Source organism: Dendrobium catenatum, unplaced genomic scaffold (genome assembly GCF_001605985.2).
Source record: "Dendrobium catenatum unplaced genomic scaffold, ASM160598v2 fragScaff_scaffold_262, whole genome shotgun sequence".
In the NCBI taxonomy this organism is placed as follows: domain Eukaryota; kingdom Viridiplantae; phylum Streptophyta; class Magnoliopsida; order Asparagales; family Orchidaceae; genus Dendrobium; species Dendrobium catenatum.
Genome location: NW_021318724.1, coordinates 403,388 through 427,297, shown reverse-complemented (window position 1 = coordinate 427,297; position 23,910 = coordinate 403,388). Strand labels below are relative to the sequence as shown.

General features: G+C 35.7%; 1 protein-coding gene across 2 annotated transcripts; it reads right to left on the bottom strand.

Annotated features, from left to right (window-relative positions):
* Positions 1-1,932: 1,932 nt before the first annotated feature.
* Positions 1,933-23,729, bottom strand: LOC110115750 (probable bifunctional riboflavin biosynthesis protein RIBA 1, chloroplastic). Of its 2 annotated transcripts, XM_020849099.2 has the most exons (9): positions 23,281-23,729; positions 22,714-22,851; positions 22,151-22,246; positions 16,459-16,792; positions 16,156-16,377; positions 7,524-7,846; positions 3,729-3,858; positions 3,106-3,402; positions 1,933-2,365 (listed from the first exon to the last, which is right to left on the bottom strand). In XM_020849099.2, exons 3-9 carry the CDS (start codon positions 22,195-22,197, stop codon positions 2,111-2,113), a joined length of 1,608 nt encoding a protein of 535 aa, XP_020704758.1. In that variant the 5' UTR covers positions 22,198-22,246; positions 22,714-22,851; positions 23,281-23,729; the 3' UTR covers positions 1,933-2,110. The 2 variants fall into 2 exon arrangements, with proteins under 2 accessions (XP_020704758.1, XP_020704757.1); XM_020849098.2 differs by lacking the exon at positions 22,714-22,851.
* Positions 23,730-23,910: the final 181 nt, after the last annotated feature.

Here is a 23,910-nt window from a genome sequence, read left to right as displayed (position 1 = left end):
ATTACAGATTTACAGAGAAGAATACCGTCACTCCGTCCAACTTCCTTTTCGCTCCTAAACCCTTAACATCCTCCTGCAGTGAGCGAGAGGCCAATCCGGACGCCTCCAATTTTCTATTGCATTGTAAATCTGAATTTACCAAGGGCTAGGATTTACTTTAAATAGGATTTCATAAAACTAAGGATTTATGATTGGTTTAGGACAATTTTTTATTGTTTTTTTTAAACAGAGATTTAATTTCTACTAAAATTCTGTATTAGTAAGCAATAAAAAAATCGTCCCAAATGAAACCTTAAAGTAAACATGAGTGTGCTGCGACTGTTTGGCTCTCAAAATAAACAGAGAGAGATTATTATGTGCGGAATGGGGAAATATAGAACTGTTCCGTTTTACAGTAAGAGTGCAGTAGTGAACAGTAATTATATTTTTACTGTTCATAATCAAGAAACTGAACGGTTCTCTACGTCCGAACTCCACACGTAATAATCTCTCCTAAAAAAGGGAGGAAGACCTTCAATTCTCCATCAAGGGAAAGAAAAAAATAGCTAAATTAATCAGAGCTTTCTCTTTATGAATTGATCATCTCTTCTCAAACTAATAATGCTAATACATTTATATACAATTTCCCTCATCCTTATAACAAGAGAGATGCCCATTCTTCCATTCCAAATAGTCTTTCCATGGGCATTATTTTTCCACCTTGTATAGCTAACTCTTTGATTGAACTTGTGTTAGATGAAAAAACTACTATTGTAGTTCTAAAGAGCATTTATTAAGGACAAATTACTTGGGCCAATGGCTTCATGTTGGAATTCCTTCTTCATTGTTGGAATATGTGGGGAACTCAATTACTCAAAGCAACTCACTTATTTTCTTAGGCTTCGTTTGGGATGGCTTTTTTATTGCTTTTTAAAACATCATTCTAGTTTAAAAATTGAAATTTTTATACTAAAAAATTGCTTTAAAAAGCAGTAAGAAAGTCGTCCCAAACGAAGCCTTAGTTTACTTCTTTTTCGAAGCTGATTTCTATTGCTTTAAATGACAACCATCATATCTTCCTATATAACAATTTTTATATGATTATTTCAAAAAAAATAGCTAATATGTTTATGGTGATCATTCATTTAATTATCCCTCAAGCTCAAGTTACTTTTATCAAGGACAATTATATTGTTGATAATATTACTCTTGCATACGATTTTTAATAGAACTTTAATTTCTTCTCTATCAAAAAATTATTTTATTCTAAATCAGATATAAAAAAAGCTTTTGATTGTGTTAATAGAGCCACCGATCTTTTAAGGCTTTTGCCAAAAGGCATTCTTAATAATTTTTTGTTAGTAAAATGAAGATCATTTGGAGTCGTAGGGACTTATGGGTCTCTTAGAGATAGGATTCTTATGATGGTTTCCCCTTTCTACAAAGAATTATCCCTTAGTACTACAAAGATGAGAATATTATTTTCTTTTAATGTTAGGGATGGAAATAACATTTCCCTTTTCAATGATCTAGTAGCTAGAAATTCTCTTATTGAAATAATGGGTGCCATTTTTATGATACTTTTGAATTTGGCTAAAAATTGCTCCCCTTAACTCTATCATGGAGAATGGCTAATGGTTTCTGCCACTTCCTTTCATGATTGTCATATTTCAATTCAAACATTGCTATTAATATAGGCATTGATAAGATTTTATATTGCTTAGATTCTCAATTCTCAACTAATATTGCTATTAAAGTCATATTTCATAATGAGATAAATGCGGATTAGCATAGGCCTATTGAAAATTTTGGCATATAACTGGTTATCTTATTTTGAAGCTTTTAAAATGACAAACAAATTATTAATCAGGAGTTTTCAAGTTCAAGCTGAATGCAAATTCTATAATTCAGATCATTGAATCTACCACAAAAACCAACAAATAAACAGACAAAAAGGTGAAAATCACAAGCTATGTTGAATAAATGTTTGCTGCTCTCAGAAGTTCAAAGAATAAGCACACACACTGAGGCGCATTCCCTAAGGCCAAAAAGAGAACATAAAATCATTCTATAGCGCACAGCTGACTCCAAATACTAAACAGAAATTACAATATGATTCCAGTTATTGGCATCAAGAGGTTTGCTGCTGATTGCTAACGTCTTCCACATCACTGATCAAATCACTCAATTGGCCATTGAATTCAGATCCATAGACATGCCCCATCTTTATCCGCTTAGTCTCCAAGTACCTTTTGTTCTCTTTTGTAATAAGGGTTGGCAGAGTAACCTTCTCACTAATGCTCAAGCCATAACCTTTCAAGCCGCTGTACTTGGCAGGGTTATTGGTCATCAACCTCATTGTGCGGACACCAAGATCTTGTAGTATCTGCAAACAAAATTATTAAATTGGCAGTTTATTACCAAAAAATCATTAAAATCTACTATCATCGGTGGCAAGAACTAAGAATCTAGGTATTCTTGCCTAGTACAAAAATTAAATTTTTTATACTAGAAAGCACAAAAAAGAATTCCAAATGAAGCCTAAGAAAGACATTCCTGACATTTCAAAACATGTCTCCATGCACCAATGCAAAGAAGCTTCTGGTTATACAGGTTGGCAAGAAAATTTTCCTCGACCCTAACTATGCATAGACACGTAGTAGACAGGAGGTGTAACACTCCTTGTATCGTTAAGGGGTACTATGATCATGCAGTAGTAAATCAGATTCATATGATCAAGGAAAAATATGAAGTATGAATAGGTATGAAAATGTTAGTAATACTCCTTGTACCGTTAAAGGGGTACTATGGGGTGTTACAGGAGGTGTTAGTGCTGCTTCCATGGAGGAGAAAATCTACTGAACTATGACCCCACACAACAATTTTCATGTTGACCCAACCAGATTAGTTTTGGCAATTGTTTGGTTTGCTGACATTCATCATGTAATGCTACGTAATTAACCACTCAATCTAATGACATCTTCATCATTAAATAACAAAAATTTAAATTGTTAGACAATATCTTAGTTCAAGCTATCTTAAAGTAAATCAAACACAATATTTAAGGGCTAATAATCAAAAACAACATTTATAGATAATAATAATATTTAAATAATACTAACTGACCTGTGCACCAATGCCATATTCCCGCGAATCAACTGGCAAACCTAATTCCTCGTTGGCTTCCACTGTATCACGCCCATTATCCTGCAAGTTATAAGCACGGAGCTTATGGCCTAAGCCAATGCCCCTTCCCTCATGCCCACGAAGGTAAACCAGCACACCCCTGCCAGCTTTTTCAATCTGCTTCATGGCCATTTCTAACTGGGAACCACAATCACATCTGGCCGATCCAAATATGTCGCCAGTGAGACACTCAGAATGCACCCTCACCAATATGTCTTGTCCATCACCGATATCACCCTATTGAAAGTTTTTAGATTATAAAGTAAATTTAAAAAACCTTTAAAAAATCAGCTGAAGTATCAGGACACATGATGGATGAATTATTATGTGCGGACACCGAACGCTGTCCAGAGTCCAATGAAAATGCGACACTTCACCCCTACTCGGTACCGCAACTCGGTACTGGATGATGTGGCTGCACCTGATTCGCCTCTGGACGGTAAGTTGTGTCCGGTGTCGGCATAGAATAATCTCTCCACATGATGATTGTGTTCCAAACTATGATAGAAGTTTGATACGGTTAAATGCAATATTGATTGACAATGTATTTCAAAGCCACTCACTTTGACCATGGCAATATGCTCTATCCCATCCACCAAAGACCTATAGCAATAGGCCTGGAATGTACCCCATGATAAAGGTAAGCGGGCAACAGAAGCACGCTCAACCAATTTATCTCTCTTCCTCCTATACCTGTCATATAAGCTTGTGTAAGCACTCAACTTTCTGTTAATGACGTTAAGTCATAGACAAGAAGATTATATAAGAGAAAAACACTTTTCAATCATAATATATTAGTTATAGAACACTGAAGCTCATGGTAAAACTGAAAATATATGATAATTCAGATAAAAGTGCATGCGTATCAGATGCAAATCTGAAAATCATTATTCATTAGGAACACAAATCATATGAATTGATATTGTTTTAGTTTTTTTATGTTTTAATTTTTTGCTTCCTAGTCCATTTTAGTTTAGAGCATGCATATGATGTTGAATTCTATGAAAGCATGATGTGCTACCTAATGTTTTGATTATCTCATAAGATTTTATTTTTTTTTGGACATTTAGACCAATTAAGACAAATTCACACACACAACACATAGGCAAGATTCAAATCTTAGACCTTTTGATTGATAGCCAACCAGCAAATCAAGATAAGCTACATATATGATAATTTGAGATTTGATTTACTACTACTAGTCATTTCAGTTCATTTCTTAGATTCCATAATTCAGTTGTTTCCGGATTCTTATTCAGGACCTGGCCGATTTACTCTGCTTTTCTGATTCAATTATTTCGCCACAATCTTGATTTTGGAACAATGTTATTAACCATTAGCCGTTGCTAATTTGGTCCATTATTATTGTATCAACATGATAATCATAAAATTAGGCATTTATTACAGAATCAATTATTACCTACCATTTAGAGGTAGAAATAAGTAAACTTAATTATTATAACTGTAAAAATTTAAAGATTAGGAATATAATTATTGTCTTATTGGACCAATCTGATTGGGCAAATCAATCAATTAATATTTTGTATGTTACCTATTATTTTCTATATAACTAGTAGAAACCTCAAGAGAAGGGCAAAGAATACGTGCACAACTCTGTTTTTCATACTATTTGTTGGAGACGGTCTTACTGTGCGCTGTGTTCCTGTTTTAGGCTTTGAAGTGTAGCAAATATCAGGTTACTAAGATGTGCTGGATTTCTTCCTTATATGGGTTTGCCGGTTTGGTCATTAAGGAAATTCATTTCAGCAAGCTACGGTTTGTCCATGGCTTTCCTTCTAAGCTATTGTAGCTCTGTTCAAGTCCTTGGCTTCCTTATGGGCACTGTAGCTATAAACGACTATTTGGCTCCTACCCTTTTTGCACTGAAGTTGGAAATCGGAAATTGTTGAAATTGCTTTGAATGAAGTTTTGGAAACAAAAATTTCCTGTTTTGTTGCAGGAAAGAAGTCGAAAACTTTTTGTTTTTATTGATGTTCAAGTCTTCGAATAGAACTAACTAACAGGGCTAGTTTAGGGAAAAAAAAGTCTTCGAATAGAACTCATCGCAGATGGCCAAATCTTGGAAGACTATAGAAGTTACTTATCTAGAACTATTTGGGTTATAAATAGGACCCCGATGCATACTAAAAAAATAATATTAAATGGTAGCATACATTTTTCCATTTGTCCTCAATTTTTGTGTGATATTGAATATGGATTCTTTGACTACTTTGCAAGTTTTGGCAAAAACTTCTAAGGGAATAATTTTCTTTGTAGAAGTGTGAGAGCTAGATCTTCCAATTGGTGATTTCCATCATTTTTTTTCCTTCTGAACTATCCCAGTGATTAGTTTTGTGCATGATTGAAATTTTTTCAAATTCGTTACACATTGATTTTCCTTTTATTGTATGAGCATGAATTTTTCAATTTGTGACTTCTAACATTATTCTTTAAACTATCTAGTGATTGATTTATGTGGGTGATTTAGATTTTGTAAACTACATTGCAAGTCCTTTTTTTTTAATGGCATAACTCTTAATCTTTGCAGAGTTTTGTAATAGTTCTTATAGACCCGAAGAAGTCCTATATCACGTAATTGGTTATTTCCATGTATGTATCATCACAAACTGTTGTCTTTTCTAAGATGACAGCCATTTCAAGGTTCAGGTATTCATAAGCTTGACTATAACAGCAAAATATACAAATATATAAAGGTCCTTAGTCTGGTGAAACCTTCATTGAACTACAAATTTATAGAAATAAAAACAAGCGACTTCAATTAATGAGGCAAAACGGTAGTGCAATATCTCGCCTTTGACACTGAGTTTTATTATGAGAAAGGCCATCAATTTGAAAGTTAAGAAATGGAAAATTTATGAAGATCTTCAAAAAAAATTTCCAGAAATTCTTACTTAACTTCGGTTTTTTGCTTTCTGCGAGGTTTTGATTATCTGGACAATGCTGGAGGATTCTACTTGGAGGTGATGCAAATGTGAATGGCGGGTTGGAAATCAATTTTGAAGGGTTACCAATGGAACATGGTTCTGTGGCTTACATTGGAAGTTTCGGGGTTTATCTTGGTATTACCAGGGCTGAGATGAGTTTCAGCTTAATAGCTTATTGTCATGTAATCATGTTGAGTTATGATATCTTTAATGCCTTGTTGGCATTCTGTTTTTGTAAGTCTTCGTCATTCATTATTTGGGAATGAATGATAGTTTTTTTTTTTTTTGGTTTTCTTTTTCAAACTTTTTTTCAGTTTTTTTCCCCATTGTTTTGGATATGTATTTCTTTTTGGTTTTAATAAAAAGGGTTGTGCCCCAAAATTTCCCCAAAAAATATCTAGGCTTTGCATTGTTCTATTTTGCTTCTACCTTTACCCTCAGACAAAAGGCAAATTATTCTGTGCGGACACCTAACGCGGTCGAGAGCCCAATGAAAATGCGCCACGTCACCATCTACTCGGTATCGCGGCTCGATACCGAGCTCAGTACCGAGCTTGGTACTGGATGATGTGGCTGCACCTAATTCGCCTCTGGACGATAAGTTGTGTCCGGTATCCGCACAGAATAATCTCTCCAGACAAAAACACTACCATAAATACACAAAAGTGCGCGTGAATCTAATATGCCACCGGTCTAGGAGGGGCCGGCTGGACCGGTCATTGTCTACTACACTCGACGGGCCCCACAGGGGGCGGAAAACAGAGAAAGAAAGGAGGGGGCCGGAAGCTCTAAGTGGTCCATGCTTGGATTAATTCAAACTTAGGAGGGAAAATTTGAATGAAGGAGTTGTTTAGGAAGTTTGTAATTGTCCTTTGATGTTAATTATGAGCTTAGGAGGTAATTGGGGGATCATCTTGAAATTGAATGAAAGTGGGAGATCTCATCGTGTGCTTGGGCTCTAGGGTTTGCTAGAGACTTGTGGAGAGTTGTTCTTCCACTCGAATTGAAGAACATTGTATCTTTTATCGTTTTCTTGCATCTACTAGTGAAAGCTTTGATTTTTCTCCCAATTTTCCACTGTTTTAACGCAAGACCAGCTGCGTTGGTGCTGTTTTTATGCTGCGACATCAGATTTCTCTCTGTTTTTGTACTAATTTTGATTAGGTTTGCTTGCTAACTCAAGTATTACCTTAGGGTTACTTGCGAGCTCAAGTATTTCCTATCAGAATCCAATTGCAAAAATACATACTTATTAGAAAAAGGCACATAAGTCTTAAGAAGTACGCAAGATTGAAACGTATGATAGGATAGAAGTCGAATATAACAACTATAACTAGAGAAGGGAAATGACTGACTGACAGCAAGATTTTCTTGATGGAAAAGATAAAAATCTAAATTAGCTGTATAAAATACCTAATCAAGTCCGCAATTGAGATGATTTTCAAATTCTCCTTTTGAGCAAATTCGCGCAGCTTTGGTAAGCGTGCCATGGAACCATCATCATCAACAATTTCACACAAAACAGCAGCAGGTGACAATCCAGCCAGTATGGCAAGATCAACAGAGGCTTCCGTGTGCCCAGCTCTTTTAAGCACGCCACCCTCCCTATACTTCAATGGAAAAATATGGCCAGGACGGTTAAAGTCTTCAGACTTGGAGTTAGGAGATGCAAGAGCCAAAATGGTTGTTGCTCTATCTTTGGCAGAAACACCCGTGGTCGTGCCCTCTTTTGCATCCTACAAAAGCAAGGGAAAAAAAAGGGTAAAATTACCCTCATGTTGAAATATTTATCACTAAGCGGGTAAAAAGGTGTCTGGGCCTCATAGAAGGCCACCCTCTTCATGGCTATCAATAATTTTAGATGAGCAAAACGATAGAAACACTGAAATCATTTCAATACTTAGACGGGATAGGTTAGAAGTTGGAATGCACTTGAAAAGAAGTTCAAACAGTAGTTATAGAAAAACAGTAATTAGTTTTTCTTTTTGGAAGACGAGAGGTAGGAAGTTTGCAGGCACTTGAAAGGCAGTTCAAACAGTAGAAGTTTTTTTTTTTTTTCAAGGATTAAAACGTTAAATTACTACTTTAGAGATCTAAGGCGATACCACTCAGCTAATTAACTAGATAAAAGTCCCGTATATATATAATTAGACAAAGAAAGTGAGAAAAAACGCCAGTCAGATGGCAATTGTATTACTCACTGATTTTTTATCATGAGACTCCAAAATGTTAAGTTAGATAAAAATAAGAACTACTGAAAAAGATAGCAGCTAAACTTGATTAATTTTTGTTATGGTTTGCCCAAACATCAAGCGTATGAAAAGAAGAATGGTGCAGAAATACTAATTGAAACTATTATTTAGGAAATAATTTTAAAACACAAAATCAGTATCTTATTTAACCAAAATTTTCATTATTCACAAAACATTAATTCTTTTTTTACCACTTTTGATAAACAAAAACAGGGAATGTGCTGCAATATTGGACCATTAATTAGTTCAAAATTTGGAGGCGTTTGCTCCACAATCTAATAAATTTGGGTCCACAACTAGCTACCAGTGTAACAACTCATATATATATATATATATATATATATATATATACATATCATTCTAATGCAGAGTAAATATCATTGAACAATTACCATATTTGAATAAACTATATATTATTACTTTTGTCATTTTTAATGATCATATTTATGCCCTATGCCTTATTATTTATAGCATGATAGGTCTCACCTATTGAGTTTGTTACTCGCAAACTCACATTAATCATTTTATGATTTTTCATATTATTAGTTGTATATTATAAAACTAGAGTTTCTAGTTGAACTATATCATTGTGAGGTGATTACAATTATAACTTATTTAGAGGATTCAATAGAAATTAATACTTAAGAGGAGTTCTTAAAATATTTAAATTTTATTTATATTTTGATGGATTAATTAGGTGTTATTGTATTTAGATGCTCCGATAATCTTATTAACGAACAAATATTATTGCAAATATATTTATACTTATTAGAATTCATTCTAAATTTATCTACTCGCCGCATCCTGCTAGATTTATGTGATATTCTTCCAAGCTTAGTGGTTGGGTTGTGACATCTACTGTATAGCTGAAGATTAATACAGTATCGATTATAATTTTAAGAGCTTGAAAGCTAAAATACTTTGGAAAAAAAGTTGATAAGAGAATGACTTTCCTACGTACAACTAGAGCCACCATATAGATGCATACAAATATAAACAAATAGACAAACATATACGCACAAATTGACATAAAGAGATGCCAGTAGAAAGTAAAAAAAAAAAAAGAGAGAGTTCCAACTCCACTTATATAAAAATGTGATTGTAACTATATATTAGGTTTTGATCATACATACTTAGTAATAAAAATCAAGAACATTAACTAGTGTTTTCTACTAGACTTTGATGGAAACAAATGATAGAAGTTCTCATTGATCCCAAACAATGTAATTGGTATTTATTTTCTATTTTTGTGTTGAGAGAAGGGGGCCGAGAGGTGTTGAAAGTTAAAGCACCATCAAGATGAATTTCACTTTTAATTTTTAAGCAGATGGGTTGGCCTTCTGATGTAGATATCGGTGGAAGAAAACTAGGAACAGTGAGCGAATGAAACAGGGAAATAACGAGAACCGAATTGGCTCTGTAGAACTTTGTGTATTTCTTTTCTACCTTCTTGCTCTCTTCTTTTACAATTATATAATATCTGCTGCTATAGCCAAAATGGCAACTATAATAAAAGTAAAAAGATACTGACAACTAACGGAAAGGGAAATAAGGTAGTGGAGAGCAAATCACTAAGCAGAGCTAAACAGAAAATAAAAGGTAATTAAGGTAACTAATGCATAGAGTGTACTAGAGAACTCCCTGTCTTAAGATGTTCCGCATCAGTCCTTCCCGTCCTCTGAAAATTCTACTGTCTCAGTAGAAGCTGAAGTAGAAGCTGAAGTGGGTGCATCATCAGCCGGGAAATATGGATGTATATCAGTAACATTAAAAGTTGATGCTGTGCCAAACTCTGGTGGTAGATCAATGACATAAGCGTTGTCATTAATCTTCTTTAAAATAGGAAAAGGGCCCACTTTGCGCCGTGTGAGCTTGGAATACACTCCAGGTGGAGCTCTCTCTTTACGAAGACGAATCATAACTAATTCACCCGGTTTGAAGATCCTTTCCCTCCTGTGGCGATTGGCGGCAGCCTTATATTGTTCATTTGACGCTATTAGCTTTAGGCGGACATCCTGTAACATTTTGGTAAAATGTTCAGCGGTTTGAGCTGCAATACGATTGGTGCATTTTGGCAAAACTGCAACGTCCACCGTATGGTTCGGTGCCTTCGTATATACCACGTGGAATGGCGAGAGTCCAGTGGATCTATTCGGCATGCTGTTGTAAGCAAATTCAGCCTGACTTAACAATTCATCCCAGCGCTTTGAATTTTCCTGCACCAAACATCTCAACATATTTCCCAGTGTTCGGTTTACCACTTCTGTTTGGCCATCAGATTGCGGGTGGTATGCCGAGCTCAAATTGATATCAGTTTGGAGGCGTTTCCATAATTCACGCCAGAAATGGCTAACAAATTTGACATCACGGTCGGATGTCAAACTTCGTGGGATGCCATGTAATCGAACGATTTCATTGAAAAATAAACGGGCAATGTTGAGAGCGTCAAATGTTTTTTTGCAAGCAACAAAATGCGCCATTTTAGAAAACCGGTCTACAACAACCATAATAGAATCATTACCTCTTTTAGTCCGCGGCAATCCGAGAACGAAATCCAAGCTAAGATCCTCCCATATTGTAGCAGGTACAGGCAATGGCATATATAAACCAGTATTCTGTCCGCCCCCTTTGTAGGATTGGCACACTGAGCAACGCTCAATGAATTTAGTAACATCCCTTCGTAAATGCGGCCAAAAGAAGCGACATTGGAGTTGTTCGATGGTTTTGTCTCGGCCCACGTGTGCGGCCAAACCGCCGCAATGTATTTCCCGGATTAATTGCTGTCTCCAGGACGAATCTGGTACACAAAGGGCATGTTGTTTGAATAAATAGCCATGCCTCACTGAGAATTGATCCACGGTTGGCTTATCTGCACAGTCCGCCCAAATTTTTTGAAAATCCTTATCAGTTGCATACAGCTCCTTGAGGCATTGCAAGCCCGTGATTTCGGTGCTCAGTTGTAACAACAATGTGGATTGCCGACTTAAAGCGTCTGCCACTCTATTTTGAGAGCCCGATTTATGCTTAAGAACAAAAGAGAACCGTTGTAAGAATAATACCCAACGAGCATGCATGCGATTAAATGATTTCTGGTTGTTGATGTATTGGAGAGCCTTGTGATCACTATGGAGCACGAAATCTTGATGTAACAGGTAATGCTCCCACTGCTTGAGGGCACGGAATACGGCATAAAGTTCTTGTTCATACACGCTCCATTTTTGCCGTGCTGGGCACAGCTTCTCGCTAAAATATTCAATGGGTTTCTCGAGCTGCATTAGAACAGCTCCAACACCCGTCGCCGAAGCGTCCGTCTCAACCACAAAAGGTTGTTCAAAATCTGGTAAAGCCAATACTGGGGCCGATGCAAGTGCAGATTTTACAGCTTCAAAACTTCCCTGTTGAACTTCGGTCCACTGAAATTGCTTGAGTTTCAAACAGTCAGTCAAAGGTGCTGCCAACACACTGAATCCGCGAATAAATCTGCGATAAAAATTTGCGAGCCCGTGGAAACTGCGTACATCAAAAAATGATTTTGGAGTAGGCCAATCAGTTATAGCTTTAACCTTCTGCGGATCAACCCTCACGCCATCTGCAGATATAATAAATCCAAGGAAATATGTGTTTTCTGTAGCAAACTCACACTTGGATATATTAAGGTAGAGCTTATTCTCTTGCAATATCTCAAAGATTTGCTCTAAATGCTGCCAATGATCCATCAACGATTTACTGAAAATTAAAATGTCGTCAAAATAGACAACACAGAATTTGTTCAGAAAGGGTTTTAAAATCTCATTCATGAGCCTCATGAATGTAGATGGAGCATTACAAAGCCCAAAGGGCATGACCCTCCATTCATAAAGTCCTTGACGAGTCTTGAAAGCCGTCTTCCACTCGTCACCCGGCCGGATACGAATCTGGTGATAGCCACTGCGAAGGTCAAGTTTGGAGAAGACTGTTGATCCGGCTAGTTTCTCTAAGAGTTCGTCTAGTCGAGGAATGGGAAAACGGAATTTAATTGTGATCTTGTTGATGGCTCGGCTATCCATACACATTCGCCAAGTTCCATCCTTTTTTGGCACCAGCAACGCGGGCACAGCACAAGGGCTCAAACTCGGTTGAATTAACTGTTTTTCCAACAATTCATCAACTAACTGCTGCAGCGTCGCATGTTCCCTGGGACTCAAACGGTAATGTGGTAAATTTGGCAGACTTGCTCCCGGAATAAAGTCAATCTGATGTTGCAGGGCACGCAGAGGTGGTAACGTTGCTGGTAACGTCTCAGGAGCAATATCCGAAAACTTGGACAATAAACGTTGCACCTCAGTTCCGTGAGTGGATTCATTAAAAGAATTTTGCTCCTTGAGAACTAGAGCCAGGATTACTGAAGATTCTTTGCCAGCTTGTAACAGAGAGGATCCCGAGACCATATGCATAACAGCCATTTTGTTTTTTTGAGAAACATTACCATCAGGTTGATATGGGACGAACTTAAGTCGTCTACCCTTCCAATCAAAAGAATATGAGTTGGATCTTCCATCATAAAGAGCCCCCACATCAAATTGCCATGGCCGACCAAGGATAATATGGCAAACATCCATATCTAAAACATCACAAAGTACGTCACAAATGTAATGTTTTCCGATTGAAAATGTAACCCGGCACATTTCTGTTACCGCAATATCCATTCCTTTTTTGACCCAACTTATCTTGTAAGGATGGGAGCTTTTAGTAGTCTTGAGTTGTAGTGCTTGGACAACAGACCGAGCAATGACATTCTCGGTACACCCGCTATCAATGAGTAAATCGCAGACCTTACCATTGATAGTGCACCTTGTCTTAAAAACTGCATTCCTTTGAGAATTCTGCTGCTGCCGAGGGGCTAACAAAATCTTCTCCATAACACAAACTAGTGGTTCTCCCGAATCTGCAGGAATCTCCTCTTCTATCTCAGCATTCTGGTCCTCGTCTCCCCCTTCGAACTCCTCAAGTTCGGCTGCGGTCAATTGCAATTGCGGTCGACTTGGACACTCATTTGATTTGTGTCCAATTTGAAAACACCTAAAACATTTTATGGTACTTTGCCTGGCGTATGGGTTTTCGCGTATGGGTGGCTTGCCCTTCAGCTGCGACTTCGGATCTACAGCAGCTCCAGCCACATTAGGGGCAGCTGCCGCCGCGGCTGGGGAACTATGTGAACCTGCGGTCACTGCCTTACCCACTGAAGTACTGTTCCTCACATTGTCCAAGAGATTTTCTCCTGACTGTCTCCGTCCTGAATATGGTTTATAAGCCCTGGTTAATTGAATTTCAGCTTTTAAAGCAAAGTTTATGGCCTGGGACAGAGACCAAACTGTATTCATTTCTAATTTGTCTTGTATGGCCTCTTTCAATCCCCCTATGTACCTTGCAACCAAATGGTTAGCACTTTCATTCAAATTGTTCCGAGCACTAAGGCGATGAAATTCCTCCGTATATTCACTAACGGATCTACTGCCTTGGGTGCACCTCTGATACTTATGATAGAGGATCTGCTCATAGTCTGTAGGCAAGTACTGAGAACGCAGGAGCTGCTTCATTCGGGGCCAACTGCGAACCGCTCCACGACATTCCCGTCGGCGAGCTTGTAGGAGTTGCAACCACCACGCACTTGCTCCTCCCTTTAAACGACACGCCACATACTTCACCTGTTTTTCCTGCGGAATGTCCATGTACTCAAAAAAAGTTTCTACCGATCGTTCCCAGTCTAGGTAGTCTTCAATATGCAGTCGGCCATCAAAAAAAGGAATGTCGAGCTTCACTCGGAATTCGCCTTGTGTCCGACCGTGATAATTTCCACGGCGCCGTCTTACATGCTGATCTGGTATCATTTCTTCCTCCGACTCCGACGGCGAATCCGCCAGGGTAGGCTCCATTTCTTCTTCTTCCGAATCGGTTAATTCCGAACTGGGATGCGTACGTCGTCGTTCCTGAATACGAACCGGATGACGTCTCCCTTGAACTGCATTTCCCTGCGCTGGTGTCCGAAGACGCCGATTCCCCTCCATCTCCGTTCTGATGGCCTGAAATTCCCTGCGCATGTCCATAGACAACCGAAAAAGATCAGTCGAAATTTCGTCTAACCTTCGATTCAGGATGTCGTGTTTATCCCAGAGTGCCTCAAGGCTGCGAACGTCGTCGCCAGCCCCTCGCCTGCTACCTTCCGCCATTTCCTCCCAAGCAACCGGGCTCTGATACCAAAACTGATGTAGATATCGGTGGAAGAAAACTAGGAACAGTGAGCGAATGAAACAGGGAAATAACGAGAACCGAATTGGCTCTGTAGAACTTTGTGTATTTCTTTTCTACCTTCTTGCTCTCTTCTTTTACAATTATATAATATCTGCTGCTATAGCCAAAATGGCAACTATAATAAAAGTAAAAAGATACTGACAACTAACGGAAAGGGAAATAAGGTAGTGGAGAGCAAATCACTAAGCAGAGCTAAACAGAAAATAAAAGGTAATTAAGGTAACTAATGCGTAGAGTGTACTAGAGAACTCCCTGTCTTAAGATGTTCCGCATCACCTTCAACTGCAATATCAAGATCATCTATTCTCTTCTACAACATCACCATCCTCTCAAACAACGTCAAAGCTCATTATATACACACTTTCATAAAGTTTGTCTTTATAGTAGATTCACAAAAAATGAAATCAAGTTGAATCCCATACGAGACTATGATATATCAGACTTTTTTTATAACTAGATTTGTAAGTTAAAGTTGTTTTATTATTTTATTATTTTATATGGACCTGTGTAAGTTGTCTTGTCATTGCATGCATTTATTTAACCATGTAGAAACCATAAACACTTAAAAAAAAGAAATCTAGAGAAACAAAGCATTTTTGTAAAATATAGAATGCCTGAAACTAAAAAAAAGTGGAAAGCAACTTGAGAAAATGAATTATCTAAATACATATTTGCTGACAGATTTTATATTTGGCCTTGATTGAATTGCGTATGGCGTATGCAGTGCCTCTCTAAAAAGCTTTTGAAAAATTAAAAAATGCATAGAAAGAAGAATCATAAAATGGGCATTGAATTTGGATCAAAGATTACTTGAAAATCGGATTGATTTTAGGCTTTGACCTGGCTCAAATATAAATTAACCATCCTGTCTGGCTTGGCTCGAACTTGGATTTAGCTTTATCTGGATTAACTCAAACCAACTTGAAATCACATCAAAATATATGTGTATATGTCCGAGTTTATGTATACACATATTTATATTTGTGTTAATGCATACAAGCATCTGTGCAGGGATACATATGTGCCTACATTGATATGGTTGATTATTTGTAATTTGGCTAAAAGTTTAGCGTCAAAGAAATAATAATAATTGAAATTAAGCCAATTTTTTTACTAGAAAAGAGCTTGAATTAAATTAAAGGACTCAATGAATGAATAAAACATTACTCGAATTTAGATAATATTGAATCAACATAAAGCTAGGTATGGCTCAACTCAAGATCAAATCAAACATTTTTTTGCAAATATTGAGCCAAGTCAGATTAGCTCGAGATAGGATCATTCACAACCCTAATCCTACCAACTAGTAGAGCTCAAGTAATATGGATTAGTTAAAAAAAAAGTAATATGGATTAGTTTCAAAAGTCATGAATGCATGATTGACCAAAAACTTTGCATGAAATAAAAAACATTTTGAAGGATATTTCACTGAGGTGTACATATCATATCATTGATAACATAGCTTATACAGATTCAAATCAGTAGCGAAAGGATGATGTGCATACCACTGAAACAGTAAAAGCTGTACGAAGTTTCTCCTCATTATCTCTGTTCATGACCATTTGTGGAAGTTGCAGCCTCTCAAGGTCTTCTCCTTTCATGCTAACGCACACAATTCCAGTCCCATGCCTTACAATAAAAGCCATAGCTTCTGGTGTAGCCTTAGAAGCTGCCATTATAAGATCTCCTTCATTTTCTCTATCTTCATCATCAACCACAATTACAAGCTACAAGAAAATATTAAATTAGCATTACAATAAAAACAATAAAGTATACACTAATGACCAATGCACTAAAAACAGACCAACCTTTCCTTGACGGATATCATTAATAGCCTCTGAGACCGGGGAAAACCCTTTAGTAGGACAGTCTAAATCTTGTTCATCTTGGCACTCAAAAAACCCATCAGTTATAGCAGTGCCATTACTGGCTCCTTTTTTTGTTAAAACATTATCCTGACCATTAATTGTATCCATGGAATAGGATAAAATGCCATCATTCCTAGCCTTGACACCGTCTCCGAACAATGCTGGAACAGGGCCACTTCTGATGGTGGTCGGTGTAAATTTTGAAGCTTTCCAACAAACAGCCGGTTGGGAGAAGAACCTCAATCCTGTGACTTCTTTCAAGCAGCAATACCCTCTAAGAAATAACAACATTAGAAATCTGCCGGCCATTAGAAAATAATTCCTTCTAAAATAAATTACTTATCAAGCTATTCTTTTTTAATCATTTCAAGGTAAATTCTAAATATGAACCACAAACACAGAAAGAAGAAAAGCCACCGTGTTCCATAAAATTCTTGATGAAAAAAAGTTGATGAAATAATTGTGGTTAAGTACTCCTTAAACCATGAAATGGATCCCCCCACTTATAGCAAAATAAAAAGCCTCAAAAATCTAGTCACAAATGATTGGAGGTGCTGATGATGATGTGGAAACAAAGTAGCCTACAAAGTTTTTAGAAAGAAAACAATTTCAGTAAGAAAATTTTAAATGAAAAAAAGTATACTGATGGTATGTCATAAACCCACCCTTATCCCAAGTTTGAATGAGAAAAATTGGGTGTTGGTTGTAATTTAATAATTAGCCAATCAGATGAAATCCTAATTAAATTTCCAAAAAAAAAAAAAAGATGAAATCCCAATTCAATATTTTCAGTGCTAATGTATTCTATATAAGTTACAGCCTAAAAACTAGCAAAATTGAAATGAGAAAAGAACAAGAGTTACTAGGATATCTCTCGTGAGTGACGCATCATATCTTAATCAATTTGTTATTAGAAGTGCTAGTTTGAATATCACATGAAATGACAACCCATAAAATGTGGTAAAAAATAGGCAACAGTAAACTAAGGCTTCGTTTGGAACGACTTTCTTACTGATTCTTAAAGCAACTTTTTAGCACAAAATTTTTAATTTTTATACTAAGAAGCTGCTTTACGAAGCAATAAGAAACCGTCCCAAACAAAACCTAAGTCTAACATTAGGATTATATTTACTTAATTAATATATGGAACTCCTGAATTTGAATTGGAAGACTAGAATTAGTGAACAAAATTGCTAGAAGAAAGAAAAAACTTAGCATTTCTGTAAGGGGAAATCCAAAAATATTGGGAATGTTATATGCTATGGTATATTGTTCAAGCTAACAATATGAATGGTGTAGGATGATGGTGGAAAAAGAGTTGAGGTCTTAAAATGGACGTGTAGAGTGAAAAAAAGCACATAGTTATTGTTGAAGTTTTACACAGACATAGATTCTCACATATCACTTAAGAGAAAATGATCAAAATGATCCTTTAACTCTTTGTGAGGAACCAAAATGATCTCCAACTATTTTGAGGGAACAATTGGTCCCTCAACTCCTCCAAATGAGATTTTTTTGTCCTACCATCAAATGGTAGGGTTGATGGTGTTAAGTATGAGGGTAATTTGATATGTTTTCATTAAAATATTTAATAAATGTTATTTTTTATGGATTATAATTTTTGTTAAAAAATATAATTAAACTTTTCTTTAATAAAAAAATTATAAGTAATTTTAATTTTAATAATTCAAAAATTTTAGTTATTCCTATTATGACATTTACAGAAGCTGTCAAATTATAATTTTATTATTCATATTTATTAATTTTAATTATTATTACCAAATAATCAATATAAATGATATAATTTAATTTAAATTACATATCAATTAATTTAAATAATTAATTATTTATTAATTATATTATATTTTTAATTAATTTAATTTAAATTAATATAATTAAGTTAATTTATTCCTAAGTTATATTTTTGTTTTTCTTTTTCCTTGATGAATCTCTTTTTACTAATTCTCTTACTATTTTATTTCCATATTTTTGTAGATGCCTTGATTTGGCAGATTTGCTCGGTTTGATTTTCCCCTTCACCATTGTTCGTTGCTCTTCGACTTTGCCTCATTCGCATGACGGGTAGAATTTTGAACGAGTAACTAAATAACTTCTTCGCCTCCTCGATGATGTTCCTTCCTGACGGGAGCTTGCTTGTTGCGCAGGTAGTCATCTTTCTTCAGTTGGCGCACTTCTTCGGCCAAATCAACTGATGCTGGGATCGACGCTATGGGACTACGGGGTCGACGCAATCACTGCTCTGGGGATGGACTACAAGGGTCGACACGATCCATGCTGCGAGACATGATTGACGATGCGGGACTGCAGGATGGACAGCCGGCTTGGTTGCACCTTGAGGAATCGCTAATATGCTACTCTGCTGTGGGAAGATGTCTTAAAGTATTTTTTGCTTATTCAGATAATAGCCTAGAGCCCATCTCACCTTTTTGTTTAAAATTAACGACATGACCAAAAAAGTCCTATTTAGGGGAGTTCAAAGGACCAAATTGGTCCCTCAAAATAGTTGGGGGCCATTTTGGTCCCTCACAAAAAGTTAAGGGATCATTTTGATCATTTTCTCAATCACTTAATGAATATAAAAAAGAAAAGTTACCAAATATTAAATACACACTCTTACTAATAAGGAGAGAAATGTTGTTTGAAATGGAAAGAAAGCCAAAAAAATAATTCACCAATCATTTGTATGTGCCAAATTTAGTTCTAAATTATCATATTTATCCAATTTAATCCCTCTACTATATAAAATTGACCTCAAATAGTCCTTTAAGGACTAAATTGAAATTAATTTTTATAGTCTAGGGACTAAATGAGGATCAATTTTCTATCCTTTTTTTTATTTACATAATCATTTGGGATCAATTTTGTATATTCAAGAGCTTAAATTAGAGAAATGCGATACTTTGAGACAAAATTGATCACATACAAATAGTTGAGAAGCTAGTTTGAGCTTTTATCGTTTGAAAATACTATAAAAAACTTTCGAAAGTAAGTTCAACCCCCATTAGTTAGAGCAATAGTGATGGATGCATATGTTAAAAGTATAACGAAAATAATCAAAAGAAGCAAACAACTTAAATAAGATGATGAAACTTAAAATATGAAAATCTTCCCAATATGGACTATTAAGAGATCAAAGTAGGAATTTAGAATCGAACCACTTTATTGAACTAAATAAAAGTGCCTATAAATAAATCGTACATCATAGCATTGTGATGGAATCAGGAAATACAAAAATTTATTAAGAGGAAATGTGATTTTAAGAAAAGAAATAATGAAAAAAAATTAATTGGGGCATACATAGTTATAAAGTTAATGTCTCATAAAGAGAGTAGCAAAGAAAGTTAAAGGTACAACTCTTGATGATTTGTATATAGCCTAGAAGAAGAGAAAAGAGATAATGAAATATATTTAATAGCTAAAGTAAAATAAGTATGTCTAAAAATTTTGATCAAGTAAGAATATTTTGAGTTAACATAACAATATTAAGTTAAAGAATAAGGCATTTACTGAGATGAAAAATGTTATTTTAAGAAATTAGTAAAATAGTTTTTAAGAAATAAATTTATTAAAATAAGATAATAAAAAAATCATGGAATATACTATAAATAACTTCAAAAAGCAACCTTAATTTAGTTTTGGCTTGAAATTCTTGTAGGATGTCATTTGAGAATTTTTTTTTTAATTATGAGCGAGGTGTAGTATTTGGTTTGAAAAATGCTGTAATCCTGCAAATTAACAAGATTCCAAATGATTGGAGACTAAGCATTTAACACTATATTTAAGAACAAAAGATGCTTGAAACTACAAATCTAGGGAAATAAAACTAAAATGGTATTTTCCTATTTCTAAAAAAAAAAGAAAGGGAAATAAAACTAAAGCAATCCAACAATGAATTCATAAAAGAGCATAATCTAATATATACTAATCAAATGCATGTCAACGTCAAAAAATAAGTTTGGTTTGTATTTAAAATAACTTCTAAAGGATAGTTTTGAGCTAAAGAAAAACTATAGAGAAAACTGAAAGACTGTTATATGATGAGTGTTGATCTTGAAAAAGAGCATGACCAAATACAATGATAATTTATTTGTTGTAGGCACAAGGAGAAATAATGAGACTCAAAGGAATGCTACTTATCAATAATAGGAATGATGTAGTTATGCGGCAAAAGCATTCATGATCATGGGTAGGATTACATCAAAAAATAACATTAAATTCTTATCTTCTTATACTATGTGTTTTTCTCCCTTTTTTCCCTATTTCCTGGTGCGTTTTCCCTGTTTTTCTGCTGTTTTGCTTCTGTGGACAGCAGTTGGCTGCTGTAATTTTACTAGTTTGGGATAGGAAAACTTGTGAACCCAAGTGTTTCCTATCATAATTCTAATAGTTGAAATCCATTTTGAACTAAGTAGAACTTAGAGCAATGGATGAAATTATGGAATACAAAAGGATTAAATTAGCCAAAAAAAAATTTGAGTGCAAGATGCGCAACTTTAGCATATATGAATTTCAAAATTATAAGCCAATATTGTTATGAAATCAAGTTATATTTAGGTGAAAAAGGGTTAGATAACTTTGATGTATTATGCAAAAGAATAAGCACATAGATGACATGAAAACTTCAAGAGTTAAAGTTTGTGGATTAAAATGAATGAATGCTGCAAATGTGTTATGTGATAAGAGAATTTCATGAAGACTTAAAATTTAAATATAAAACTACAATTAGACAAATTTTGTTTCATGAACTTACATGTAGAAATTAATTAAAATTAATGTAAGTGAACAAAAATGAATGAAACTTGTAAGATTGATCATAAAACTAAAAGGGTAGAGAAAATCCATTGCACTAGAGAAATTGTGAGAGTAGTGGCTACAAAAGATGGTGAATATTAATAAACTTGCAGTGGAAGATATTTAATAATTTATGAATGGAAAATTGAAGATGCAATTTTTGAGCCAATAGAATTAAAAGAAATAACTGGAAAAGAAAATGTTTAGACCAAGGATAATAGGCTAGAAGTTGAGTGATTCAGCACCTCATGCAATACTCAACAATAAATATTCGATAAGAAGGTTCAATAAATCTGCCCCAAATTATTTCGAGAAGGTTAATGATGAAAAAGGAAAGGATGAGGAAGATGTAGTGTCCATAGCCAAGATGAGACAAAAATGATCAAAAGCTAGGAGCATCTTGTACACCTGAAGCTTGCACTATAGCACAAAGATATATTTTAAAGGAAATAAAAAAAAATAAAAAATATTTTCAAGGAAAGAGGAAAAACATATTTTCAAAATGTTGAAAGTATTGTTTAGAATTCAAAGAGACAGTGAAGAGTATATAGAACATTAGTTAACCTATTTACTTTTTTTACAAATACAGTCAGTGGCCTTGTTGAAGATTATAACCTGTCTTGATTCATAGGAACTTTCTTTCAATAAGCGAACATCAAGAAACAGAGATGTGTATTAGCACATAAACAGAAAAATAATCATTTCCAGTGAAAATACACTGGTTCCTTATGACTTCTCACTGCTGCTCGCAATAACCATGAAATGTGGCATATTAGAAAATTTACAGATACAACATCAGAGAAAAAGTGGGAAAGGCTACCTGATGAAAGTTGTACCCTGAATGTAAGAAGAGGTAACATTAGCCATTCGGAATGTCACCTCTTCAATGGCGTTCCTCCCTTTGTCACAAGGCAAGCTGCACAAGTTATCAAGAATTCAGTTTTACAAGATTATGCTTCAAAAAACAACAATTGGATTCAGTATGAAATTTATCCTACTTATCATAAAATTCAATAAAACTGTCAATATTAGAAAAAAGGTGAGGTTTGACAATCAATCCTCAATCAAACCACTGTTCTGAAGTTACTAACAATTAAAATTTCAATTGGCAAACAACGGGATCCACCTTAACCACACCTTCCATGAAAACAAATCCCAAAACGAAAGGGCTGTTTGTATGCAGGATTTAGGCTGGATTTGAAGCGGATTTGAGCTAAATCCAGCCAAACGGCCAAAAATGCAAAACCAAATCTCACGGTAAATCAAAGCCGCGGTTGACGGAAAATTCCCTCTTTTCCTGTTAAATCCCGGATTTACGAAATCCTTTGGTTCGGCGGATTTACGGGATTTGGCCGAAGAAGCGCGCGAAAGGGAGAAATTTACCTTCACAGCAAGCGAGCTCCCGTTGTTGCTTCCGATCAAAAAAATGTCGTAACTTCCAATCCAACAGGAAGGGAACGTCGTCGAAGGAGCAATAAATCTTATGGGACTTGCGAGTTTCAAGAAGCCAGACTCACCAGTCTACCCAAAAATTAAAAAAATAATAATAAAATTTAGGGGGGCATAAAAATTAGCATCTCAAAAAGAATAAGAATTAGATTTGCCGTGTTCGCTTTCTCAGATTTGACGATTTAGAAAATTTCTTGTGTGCCTTAAAGCAATGAAAACTCCAAGAATTGCAGTTTGACATATGTGTTAAGGAAATTTCTTGTGAGCCTCGGAATGAGCAAGATGCGCTTCAGTGCATCAAGAAAAATCATATTTGATGGATCTAAAGAAGAAGATATAAAAGAACCAAGCTTTTTAGCACCCACGAGCCACAGGACCAATGATCAAATCCCTGGGTTTACTAAATCGACCTAATTCTTAAATGCATTGAACCGTAAAACGTACTTCCCATCTCCACCAATGCGTCTAAACAAATTAAGAAGATAGATGCAATAAACTTACCAACGTCTTTATTTCCGCGAGCAAAAGCTATATTACTTTACACAACCAGTGGACGGCGAAAGCGGCGAGGTCGACAGTGAAAACTTTAGATCAAGGAGCGAGAGTATGGAGATTGGAGGGAATGGCTTGAGAGGCAAGGAAAAATCAAGAGCCCGGGAGAGGATTAGCCATTTTAAGAAACTGGAAAACTCTTATAAAAGTCCCTCAGTGTTGGCAATTTTGTCCACTAGGTAGCGATGCCGTGTACGTGATCTACATAAAACTCTATAATCTGAGGGTCTATTATGAGAAAAGCAGTGGACCGGTCAATTCCAGCGGCGCGGAATCACATCTACCAACCGTCAACATGTGCGCTATCGATCGGCCGCGGAGAAATTTCGTTCGCCTGTCCTCAGTTGTGTGGGTAAAGAATATGCTTTTCAGATGCCACTTTGCAGCTGAGCGCCGCCAGCCAACCAGGACAAGGCGGCAACAGTAGCTCATTGTGGATCAAAATTTAGGGGCTGTTTGGTCTAGGATTTATGTTCGGATTTACCTCAGATTTATGCTAAATCCTGTCAAACTATTTTGAGATTTTTGAGCATTCCTTAAATCTCGATCCTAGGTGAATCCTGTACGGATTTACTCGGT